Below are 12,377 nucleotides of genomic sequence, written 5' to 3' on the forward strand. Positions count from 1 at the left end.
CTTTCAATGTGGAGTACTTGAGGGAGTACTCAAAAACCCAGGGAGCTGGGGGATAAAAATAAAACTAGCAACCACTCTCTCAGAATGAGAAGCCATTCACTTTTGAGAGAGTATAACTATTCCTTTGAAATTCCTGAAAGATATGGAAGTTATTTTCATTTTAAAGCTAGAGAAACAGACTCCAGGGGGTTAAGTGACTTCCCACACACCTGTGGTTGAAATTCTAAGCTGATTTTCCTGGTTCCAGCATCCTTATTCTGTGCACAGCATAGTCAGATGATGAGAGTGTTGGATTCAGAGTGACCATTAAGGGAAAAAAAGATCTGGTCAGATTGGAAAGGCTTGAATTTATTTTATTATTTTAAAATTAATATTAACTTAATTTTTATTTTATATTGGAGTATAGTTGATTTGCAATGTTATGTTAGATTCAGGTGCACAGCAAGTGAGTCAGTTATACATATACATATAAACATTACTTTCAGATTCTTTTCCCAAATAGGTTATTACAGAATATTGAGTAGAGTTCCCTGTGCTACATAGGAGATCCTAGTTGATTATCTATTTATATATATAGTAGAGTGTATATATCAATCCTTAACTAATTTATCCCTCCTTGCCACATTTCTCCTTTAGTAGTTTGTCTCCATAAGTTTGTCTTCAAAGTCTGTGAATCTATTTTTATTTTGTAAATAATTTCATTTGTATCACTTTAATCAGGGCGATGGAAAGACTTAAGGTTCTGCCCAGAGTGTAGAATCTTATGGCTGGTAAAATCAGTGGATCAGAGTTGTGGTCTGTGGAGTAACTTCTTCAGAAGGATCATTAGAAACAAGACCAAGGGTTGAGCAAAGAAGGACAGATATATCAAAGGAATGATGCATAAGGCTGGAGTGGGTCAGCTACACAAGGGAGCTGAGGAAAAAGTAAGAGACATATGTTGAACTTATTTAAAAATATGTAGATATAGAAGTGAGAGAATATAATCCAAGAATAAAAGTGTAGTGATTAAAGAATTAAGATGTGTGTATCTCCATGCTGTTCACTTCTATCTGCTCTATGTGGAGAATAATATCTAGGCAGATATCTTCCAACTTGTCTGTTTATATTTAAAAACAAAAGTCTATAGGGGCTATGCAACATTGGATAAGAGAAGTAGACAGGAATGAATCTACAGATCACTGCCACTGGAGCGGATATACCTTATACAATTCACTCAATTTATTGGATTCCGCTACAGTCAAAAGCATCCAGTTCCCATTTTACTGAGTTGCTGATTTTGCAGAAAATACAGTTTAATGATCACTATTCATATCCCAAGCGCTGTCTAAGCATTTTAATATAGTTATATGGTGTAATTATCACAATAAGCCTGAGAAGTGATATAAAAAGTCCTAAATATGTTTCAACGTAGCTAGCAATATTAGAGAGATTGCATAGCTTTCTCATATTTATTTAGTGAGCATTTTACATGTTAGACACTGTCTTAACTTTTCGACATTCACTGATTTCTCTATTCCTCACTGCAACATTGAAGTGAAGTGAAGTGAAAGTCACTCAGTCGTGTCTGACTCTTTGTGATCCCATGGACTGTACAGTTGATTTACAATATTTCAGGTATGTGGCAAAGTGATTGGCACATGCATTATTTTTAATGTTAAAAGAATTTAATTTTTATTATTTTCATTCTTTTTCAAATTCTTTTCCCATTTAGGTTACTATAGAATATTGAGCAGAGTTCCCTGTATTATACAGTAGGTCCCTGTTGATTGTCTATTTAAATAGAGCAGTCTATATATGTCAATCCCAAACTCCTGTCTATTGCCACCTCCAACCTGTCCCCTCTGGTAGCCATAAATTTATTCTCTAAGTCTGTGAGTCTAGTTCTGTTTGTAGATGAGTTCATTTGTATAATTTTTTAAGATTCTGCATACAAGTGATATTATATAATATCTGTCTTTCTCTGTGTGACTGACTTCACTTAATACGATAATCTCCATGTCCATCCATGTTGCTGCAAATGGCATTATTTCACACTTTTTTATGGCTGAGTATTATTCCATTGTATATAAGTCAGATACTCTGACTTTAGACCATGTGTTTTTAATCACTGCCCAAATTTCTTGGATTTGGATTAGATAGACTTTAAATGTTCTTGTCTTTTTCTACTTGGACTCATAGAAGATAGTCCCACCGTGGCACCTAAACACTTTTTAAGAACAGGAACTGCTTTGCTTTCTAATAAATCACAGATGCATTTAAGGCAAAGGTAAAAATATTAGGAGTTTTGTGCAGTAGCAGTATCATAGCTAATGAGGTTTATACAACACATGATTTTTGCTATTTAAAAACTTCTCCTAAAAGTAAAAATATTATTACTTTTCTGGGTTATTCATAATTGCTCAAGGAGCCTCAGAAGTAAGGTATTTTCAATGGGATTATCAATAACTTCTGTTCATCCCACCTTTCTTTAGCCTTCCAGCGCTTCCTCCCATGGAAACACATTCCACTTATATCAGAGGTCTCCATCCAGGAAAATGCATTCAGATAGCCATCATACATACTCCCCCTCCCCCCATTTCTGATCTCTGCTCAGAATTCATGTTGAAAATTTCCCCACATGAAGCAGTCTTGGAAGTCGACTCCGAATCTCCTTGGTTCTCGCCCCATAGATGATTGGGTTGAGCACAGGAGGCACCAGCACATAGAGATTAGCGAGAAAGATGTGCACGTGCCTGGGGACTCGGTGTTGGCCAAAACGGTGGGTGAGGAAGGAGAAGAAAGCAGGGATGTAGAAGACCAGGATGACCCCAAGGTGGGAGCCACAGGTACTCAGAGCCTTGTACTGGGCGTCACGGGATGGAAGGTGAAAGACAGCATGCAGGATGAAGCCATAGGAGACAGAAATGAGGATGGAATCCAGACCCATGGCCAGAAGGGCCACGGTTAGCCCATAGACTATGTTGACAGTGATGTTGGCACAGGCCAGTCGAGCAATGCCCATGTGCTCACAGTATGTGTGTGCCATGACGTGGTGCTGACAGTAGGGCAGTCGCCTCAACAGGAGGATGAAGGGGGAGACAATGGCCACGCTGCGAAGTATCCCAGCAAGGCTGATTCTGCCTATGACAGTGTGGTTGAGGATGGTTGTGTATCTCAGTGGGTTGCAGATAGCCACATATCGATCAAAGGCCATGGCAAGAAGAACTGAGGACTCTAGAGCATAAATGGAATGGACACAAAACATCTGGGCCAGGCACCCGTCAAAGGAAATCTCACCTGCTTGGAACCACAAAATGGCCAGCATTTTTGGCACAGTGGTGGAGCTGAGAGCCAGGTCAGTGAGTGAGAGGAGGCAAAGGAAGAGGTACATGGGCGCATGAAGGGCACTGTCTGTCACTATGACCAGGATGAGGGTGGCATTCCCAGCCAGTGCTACCATATACATGGCACAAAAGGGGATGGCAATCCAGACGTGAGCCCACTCCAGTCCTGGGATCCCCGTCAGGAAGAGAGTGGCTGGGAGACGGTGATCGCTGATGTTGGATGCTGGCATTCTGCTTGGCAAATAAAGGGGGTGATGGTACACCTGTCTTGCAGCATGAGAGATTTGATTCCTTCACATAAAATGATGACCTTTCTGTGGAGTAGTCTTTCTTAGGCTGAGAAAAATATTTGTTATTAACTTGCTTAAGAATCTTAAAATACTCATCCACATATTATCTGCTTTGTCTTCTTCTGCTGATTCCTGTACTCATCAATCATATTTTGAATTCTATATCCCAAGCAGCAAGCTAAATATTTAAACATCTGTTCAACCTGATGCTTCAGAGGTCATCTCCTACACATCCTTTTCCCATGCCTACAGAGACTTCTCTATTTTCCTTTTTTCTATGTTTTTTAAATTTCAGTGAGTTTCCCTGTCTTCCTGACACCCTTTTATTTTTTATGTCCATAGTTGTCTCATTCTTTTTTCCATTCTTCTGCTTACAAAATTCCATTGAGTGAGAGTATGTCTTCGCTATGGTATCTTCCACACTGACTGTGATAGTGTATCTAGTCATTTTGGTCACTGTGCATTAAGCCTCAATTTTGACAACCTAATAACATTGCATTGCTTTTTAAACTTAATGATATAATAATGTGTTCAGTTTTTGTGTGTGTGTGCTTGTAATGCACCTTCCCAGATATATACCCCCAAAATCTCTTTGTATATCTCACTTGAAATGCCTAGAAAAATATAGGAAATTATGAATATGCTTATATATCTCATGATTGAATATGTATAGCAAGTTGATATTCAAGAAGCATAATAGAAGAAAGCAAAATATACATCAACATGCTAGTTGGTGAGACAGCACTCCCTACTATGGCAAAGCCAGGCAAAGTCCAGCATGCCCACCAGTGTAATATCTGGATATCCTGGCCAGATCAGAATACCAAGTACTCACAGAGGCTGACTAAGGGATAAAATCTGTGGCCCCAAGGTTGCTAACAGTGAAGATATCCTGAAAAGAGAATCTGTTTCTGGCTGTTGAAGGCTAGTGAGTATTTACAGATACTCTTCCTTGATAGCATACTGTTGATCCTTGAACAATGAGGGTGTTATGGATGCCAATCATCTGGGCAGCCGAAGATTCTCATATCATCTATTACCTGCTCTCCATATAAGAGGTTTCTTGTAAAGTGGCTCATCATATCCACTGTTTGGCATTCATGGATTCAACCAACCACTGATCAGTAAGTAGTACTGTAGTATTTATTATTGAAAAATCCACTCATAAGTGAATCTTCACAGTTCAAACCCTGTTATTTAAGCATTGACTGTATTGTGTCCTTAAATCTGTGTAGAATTTGGAGAAGCTTGAATTTTAACCCTGCTTTTGTAACAAAGTTGATATGTGAGTGGAAGCAAATCTCTCTCTTTCCCAGCCAGTCTTCATTTGGAAAGAGCAATGACTCTGCAGTCATTCTCTCTTTTCTATCTGCTCATGTTGCTGCATTGGAAAAATTGCTGCAACACTTTTTGCCTTCAGTTTTCTGTCTCTAAACTGGAAATGGTATCACTTGATCTACCAGCTTCACAAGATTTTGTGGTAGAGCTTAAAATAGTATTTATGTGATTTAAAATTTGGACATCCCAAATAATCTCCTCTTCCTTCCTGCCTTCCTTTGTTTCTTTAACAAACACTTTTAGTATACTACAAAGATAATAGACTGTACTTAACATTTGAACCCCTAATCACTGGGGAGACCAAGTCCAGAGAGGTGAATATACGTAGTCCAGATTACAAAGCATGTTAATTGCAAAACTAAAATTAGATTTTATATGTTCTGATTCAGAGTTGCAAGCTTTTACTTCACCCAAATGTCCATTAATATGAACAATATCTGAATTCCTATGTCTTTTGATCAAGGCATTATGCCAATAATTCAAAATGCTGCAATTATTTTATTACTTACCTGAATTCCAAAGTGGTAAAGAGAATTAGGAAGCCCACCCTATTTGTGTAGAGGCTTCCACCAAAGACACCAACTGCTCTTGGGTTCCGTACACAGGACTGAGACGCCAGAGGAGAGAAGCTTCGATGGTGGAGGGCAGAGGGCTGGAATCACTACCGTCTTCCTGCCTCCTTTCTTCCCAGCTTATTCATGGCCCCCTAAGGAAAATATCAAGTGGCTACTGTAAGACAGCCATTACTCTGTGTCCATCTGGGTCTGCAGATGAAAAAGATTGAGGTAAGAATTGAGCTGGATTTTTCCTCCTTGGGAAACAATGGGATAAGGATATTGGACTGGAGCTTCACTCTAGCCCATAGTTGGAGCATCCTTCCCAGATTGTCCCTGGATCTGGTTCTTTGAGGTTCCTTTATCTCATAAGACCTCAATAATTATACTCTCTGTCTTTCCACTGAACACAGACATTGGGCAATCTGATTTTAAGAACTGTGTGGTAGGTGTGTGTTTGTAGGTAGACCACACTGAGTTTGAATTCTATGAGTGTGTGTAGCCGTGTAGTATGTGAGTGTAAGGCTGTATGGAGAGAATGCCAGGTTGTACAGGAGGTGTGTATGTGAATACAAAATGTTACTTAAGAGTGTAAAAGCTGTTTCTGTGCAGGTGCAAGTGGGAGCAGTAAGGAAGCAAAGGGCTCTGAATGTGCAATCTGGGCTGAGATGTGTGATCTTCTATCTGATGCAAGTGTCTGGGCTCAGTGTAAGTCCTCAGCTCATCTCTGTGTTCCCACCTCCTCTGGTCCAGGGATATGTAAGTAAGGTTATTTATTGATTCTCCCCATGATGCTCAGGTGTGAAATCAAAGAGGACTCCTCTAGGGATTTGGTGCACATTTTGAGACACAGAAAGAAAAGGAAGGTAGATAAAGTAACTGAGGTAAGAAAGGAAAATTTTCCTTCATGACTTTTCAAAGAAAGTGGAAATTAAACATCTAGTGTATGATGGATTATATTTTATCCTCCCTTCTAATTTCTTGCTTCCCCCTCCCCCATCCTCTCATTCTCTTCTCTTTGCTGTATTCCTGTGTGTCTCCTTGAACTCCCTCTCTTGTGGGTACACCAGAATTCTGTGCTTATGAGGCGTGGTGAGATAATCGTGAGAAAGGGACAGCAGGTAATGGTAGTGGACCTGTGCACACATCATTGTGCTATCAGATTTCACTTACAAACACAAGTTCAAAGGTAAAACTATCATGAATTTCATGATGATGACAGCAGAGTGGTCAGGAAAGCCAGAGGCCATTCTGAAGATGGATGTTATGTAATTGCTCAGGTCATATGCCCATGAAGCCAGTGCTGATAGGGAGTGATCACCTAAGATCCCTTGACATCAACCATCTATCATGTTCTGCAATAGCATCACTTCCATCAACCCCTTCCAAGACTAGTTATTCTCTCCTCCAAAACTTCAGAATACTGTACTTACTTTCCTTCTAATAGACCTCTCTTGAATAACTTTAAACTGGAGTCTTCATTGGAGTCTCTGAAAGAATATTCAAAGCACTATATACCCCCTTCAGAACTTTGACAACTAAAAATTATCATTCAAAGTTTAAAAGGTAGAAATAGACATAATTTTCAGTATATTGTGAATATTGACATTTAAAGCTCCCATATGACCATTTAAAGTGGACCCTGTGGACTCTTTATGCCCTAGAAATTGTTAACTCACCATTATTTATTTCAAAGTAAATAAACAAGCTTTTCTTAACTGTCAGGAATTTAATATACTGCTTTGTTTCCTTGACTCTGCTCCATTTTCCCACATATATTTTTACTCGAATCTTTCATGATAATTACTCTTTTATTCATGTAATAATAATTTTTATGTGTGTTGGAATTTTTGTTTCCTTTAACATTAGGCTCAAATGTTTAGCCAAGTTGCTCAGTCATGTCTGACTCTTTGCAACCCCATGGATTATACAGTCCATGGAATTCTCCAGACCAGAATACTGGAGTGGGTAGCCTTTCCTTTCTCCAGGGAATCTTCCTAACCAAGGGATCAAACCCAAGTTTCCTTCATTGGAGGTGGATTCTTTACCATCTGAGCTACCAGGGAGGCCCAAAAATGTTTAAAATGTTATTAACTAAAAAAAAGAGATATAATTGATTTATAACCTATATAAATTTCATGTGTACAACATTATATTTCAACTTCTGTTTACACTATAGCTTGCTCAACATCAAAATTTAGTTTCCATCTATCAGCCTACCTCTTTCAGTCACTTTCCTCTTTGGTAACCACTATTCTTTTCTCTCTCTATATGCGTTTGTTTTAGTTTGTATTGGTTTGCTTCTCTGGTTGCTTATTTATTTACGAATTTCACATGTGAGTGAAATCATATGGTATTTATCTTTGTCCTTTTGGTTTATTTCACTTAGCATGATACCCTCAAGGTCCATCCATGTTATCACAAATGGAAAGATATCATGTTTTTTTTATGACTTAGTAGTATTCCAGTCTACATACACACTGCATCTTCCTTATCCATTCATCCATTTATTGGAACTTAGTTTCCATCTCAGCTGTTGTAAATAATACTGCAGTGCACTTAGTGGTCTATGTATCTTTTGGTCACTCAGATGGGAAAGAATCTGCCTGTAATGCGGGAGACCCAGGTTCGATCCCTGGATCAGGAAGATTCCCTGGAGAAGGGAATGGCAAACCACTCCAGTATTCTTGCTTGGAGAATTCTGTGGACAGAGGAGCCTGGTGGGGTATAGTCTATGGGATCACAAAGAGTCAGACACAACTCAGTGACTAGCATACAAATATCTTTTTAAATTCGTGTTTTTGTATTCTTTGATAAAAACCCAAATTTGAAAAGCTGGATCATAAGGCCTTCCTATTCTTAAGTCTGTGAAGAATTTCCACACTGTTTTCCATAGTGACTGCACCAATATACATCCCTAGAAACAATGCCCCAAGGTTCCCCCTTTCCCTGTATCCTCACCGTGTTGATCTTGTCTGTTTTAGTTTTCAGCTTTAACAACTTGTTACCTTATTCATCCTGAAACTTTTTATAAAGGTAAAAAAAATTTTAAGGATAAATATTATCATCATTTTATTTGATCTCTTTCGATTTTCTATGAGCCTTGGGAAAACAGACTCAGTGTCTTTTAAAAAAAATTATTTAGCTATAATTGATATACAATATTGTGTTAGTTTCATGTGTACAGCAAAGTGAATCTGTTATACATATGCATACACAATACATATATCCACTCTTTTTAAGATTCTTTTCCCATATAGAGCATTGCAGAGTATTGAACAGAGTTCCCGGTGGTACATAGCAGGTCCTTGTTAGTTATCTATTTTATATGTAATAGTGGCTTGTCATTTTTTATATTAATCATCCTAACAAGTGTGAGTGATATCTCATTGTATTTCTAACTTTTATTTCCCTAGTAATTAAGTGACACTGAACTCTTTTTGTATGCCTGTCAGCCATCTGAGTCTCTTCTTTGGAAAAATGCCCATTCAGAACCTCTGTCCTTTTTTAATATATTTGTTTGTTTTTCTGCTGTTGAGTTGTATGAGTTATTTACATATTTTCAATATTATCCCCTTATTGGATATATGATTTGCAGATATCTTATCATTTTGTAGGCTATCTTTTTGTTTTGTTTGCTGTGCAGAAGCTTTTTAGAGACGCTTTTAATCATTTATTTATTTATTGAGCATTTTCAGGCACTGTTCTACATGTTGTACATACATTCAGTAATTTAATCTTCACCATAATTCAAGAGTTAGATATAATTAATCATTGTCCCAATTTTACAGTTCCTCAAAATAGACATAGAAGTGTTTAGTAACATGCTCAAAGTAGAAAACCAACAATAAAGGAGAAAGCATTCAAACTCAGGCCCTCTGATTTCAGATCTTGTGCTCAACCACTGTCCAAAGTTTTGGAGTTCAGATTCAAGTTCACTCCAGATGTTTCACTTTGGTTTTCTTTTTTTGTCACTTAACATTCCAATAGAAAAAACCCACCATGAGATGCAGTGTCCACTCCAGAACAGAACTGACTAGCATTTTGGAAAGCTACACTCCCTTCTGAGATAATACAGAAACTACCTTATTACCTTGTTCTGAGCAATTCAGAATTGCTCAAGGAGCATATTCAGTGTAATCCTTAACATGTCCCATTTATCTGATCATTCTTCATATAGTACTTCCTTCCATATCACCATTTCTCTCACATCATAGGCTTTACCTATGTAAATGTAGCTGGATAATTATCTTTCCCATTTACCTTTCATTCTCATCTCCAACTGCTGTAAGAACTCACACTGAGACCTTCCACAAGAGAGGCAGTCTTGGAAGTCGACTTCGAATCTCCTTGGTCCTAGCCCCATAGATGATTGGGTTGAGCACAGGAGGCACCAGCACATAGAGATTAGCGAGAAAGATGTGCACGTGCTTGGGGACTTGGTGTTGGCCAAAACGGTGGGTGAGGAAGGAGAAGAAAGCAGGGATGTAGAAGACCAGGATGACCCCAAGGTGGGAGCCACAGGTACTCAGAGCCTTGCGCCTGGCATCTTGAGATGGAAGGTGAAAGACAGCATGGAGAATAAAGCCATAGGAAATGGCAATGAGGATGGAATCCAGACCCACAGCCAGAAGGGCCACAGTTAGCCCATAGACTATGTTGACAGTGATGTTGGCACAGGCCAGTCGAGCAATGCCCATGTGCTCACAGTATGTGTGTGTCATGACGTGGTGCTGACAGTAGGTCAGTCGCCTCAACAGGAAGATGAAGGGGGAGACAGCAGCTATACTCCTGAATATACCCACAAGGCCGATTCTGCCTATGACAGTGTGGTTGAGGATGGTTGTGTATCTCAGTGGGTTGCAGATAGCCACATATCGATCAAAGGCCATGGCAAGAAGAACTGAGGACTCTAGAGCATAAATGGAATGGACACAAAACATCTGGGCCAGGCACCCGTCAAAGGAAATCTCACCTGCTTGGAACCACAAAATAGCCAACGTTTTGGGCACAGTTGTGGAGCTGAGAGCCAGGTCAGTGAGTGAGAGGAGGCAAAGGAAGAGGTACATGGGCGCATGAAGGGCACTGTCTGTCACTATGACCAGGATGAGGGTGGCATTCCCAGCCAGTGCTACCATATACATGGCACAAAAGGGGATGGCAATCCAGACGTGAGCCCACTCCAGTCCTGGGATCCCCGTCAGGAAGAGGGTGGCTGGGAGACGGTCATTGCTGATGTTGGATGCTGGCATTCTGCTTGGCAAATAAAGGGCGCTGTCCAAAGGGTGAGGGTACACCTGTCCTGCAGCATGAGAGATATGGTTCATTCACATAAAATGATGATTTTTCTGCGTAGTCATCTTTTTTAAGCTGAGAAAAAAATTTATTGTTATAACTTGCTTAAGAATCTTAAAAGTTTCTATAACATAAATCAATTTTTCATTTGCTAATTCCTATACTCATCAATCATGCTTTGAGTTCTATATCCCAAGAACCATGACAAGAATTTAACCATTTGCTTTGTCTAACCCCTCTAGACTTATCTCCTACCACATTCTGCACCTTATTCATTTGTGGTTTTTTTTTTTTTGTCCCGATACATCTAGGAATATTTATTGTCTCTCTCTCTTTTTTAAAGTTTACAGTATCAGCATTCCCCTTGCCCAAGGAGACTTTTTCCTTTTCTTTCTCTCTAATTTTTAAACTCTGGGCAAGTCTCTTTGCCTTCCAAAAGCCTTTCCTCTCTAACTTAGTCCTTAGTTATCTATTTCTGTTCATCCATCACTTTCCAAAATCCTATTGAGCTGAGACTGCATCTTTATGCAATTGCAACCTCCAGACAACATGACTGTGTCTGTACCTAGAAAGTTTGATCAATATTCACCAAAAGACGTAATCCTAGTAACTTCTTAGCAACATAGTATTCACTTATTGCCTTAATGCTACAATATTTTGCTTACTTACTCTGTGTTTGTAAGGTAACTGCCCAAATACACACCAAATGACTTATTTTTATGTCTCACTTGAAGTGCCTATAGAGACTAGGCAGCCTGAATATACGCAAATACTCCATAACTGAATATCTACATTATTTTGAGTACCTATGTGAATTCAGTGGAAGAAAGCAAGAGGTGTAGTCGACATGCTATCTAGGGAGACAGCACTTCAAACTACGCAAAGTCAGCCTGAAGTCTTATAGTCCCACCAGTTAATGGTTGCATGTAACAGCCAGATCAGAATGCCAAGTGCTGATAGAAGCAGATTGAGGGAGGGAGTAGAGTGTCCTAGAATTCAGCAATGGTAGACATCCTGGATGAGTGAATACATGACTATTGTAGAGTGGTAGTATTATACACATCTTCCCTTAGTAACACTGTGCACCTAAAAGCATCCTTTGTAAAAGGCCTGGAATCCGGAGCTTTAGTTTTGAGTTTGTCACAAGAGTGTTACTTAACCTTGAGAAAATCCCTTCCCTTCTCTGGGAAGTCTCAATTTATAAAAGCAACAATTCTGGAATCCTTGTCTTAGCTTTTCTGCCTATTCACTATTTAGCATTAAAAAGTACCACGACCTTTTTGAGGCTCAATTTTTGTATTTATAAATTAGAAATGGAAACACCTGGCTTACTTTTTTAATGGGTGATAAAGAGTAAAGCATATAGTCTTTTTTAAAATTTATTTATTTTAAATTGAAGGATAAGGCATATAGTCTTATTAAGTTTGTACACCAAAAATAATGTGTTCCCCATTTTTTGCAAGCTCTTGGTCCCATAGCCACATAAAAGAGTGTTACAGAATATAGTAATTGTATCTCTGTCTTAGCAAAATGAAATCCAAGTTCAGAGAAATGAACTGATGTAATTCAGATCA

General features: G+C 38.9%; 2 protein-coding genes and 1 non-coding gene across 3 annotated transcripts; 1 reads left to right on the top strand and 2 right to left on the bottom strand.

Annotated features, from left to right (window-relative positions):
* The first annotated feature begins 2,283 nt into the window (after positions 1 to 2,283).
* LOC120877142 lies at positions 2,284 to 2,426 on the top strand. The gene has a single exon (XR_005724268.1). It is a non-coding gene; the product is annotated as a U4 spliceosomal RNA (small nuclear RNA).
* A 173-nt stretch (positions 2,427 to 2,599) lies between these two features.
* Positions 2,600 to 3,568, bottom strand: LOC120875899 (olfactory receptor 52D1). The gene has a single exon (XM_040257655.1). It carries the CDS (start codon positions 3,554 to 3,556, stop codon positions 2,600 to 2,602), a length of 957 nt encoding a protein of 318 aa, XP_040113589.1. The 5' UTR covers positions 3,557 to 3,568.
* A 6,235-nt stretch (positions 3,569 to 9,803) lies between these two features.
* Positions 9,804 to 10,772, bottom strand: LOC120876612 (olfactory receptor 52D1-like). Its single transcript, XM_040258586.1, has one exon. The coding sequence runs from the start codon at positions 10,758 to 10,760 to the stop codon at positions 9,804 to 9,806; it is 957 nt and encodes a 318-aa protein (XP_040114520.1). The 5' UTR covers positions 10,761 to 10,772.
* Between the last annotated feature and the right edge of the window lie 1,605 nt (positions 10,773 to 12,377).

Source organism: Oryx dammah, unplaced genomic scaffold (genome assembly GCF_014754425.2).
Source record: "Oryx dammah isolate SB20612 unplaced genomic scaffold, SCBI_Odam_1.1 HiC_scaffold_17, whole genome shotgun sequence".
NCBI classification, from domain to species: domain Eukaryota; kingdom Metazoa; phylum Chordata; class Mammalia; order Artiodactyla; family Bovidae; genus Oryx; species Oryx dammah.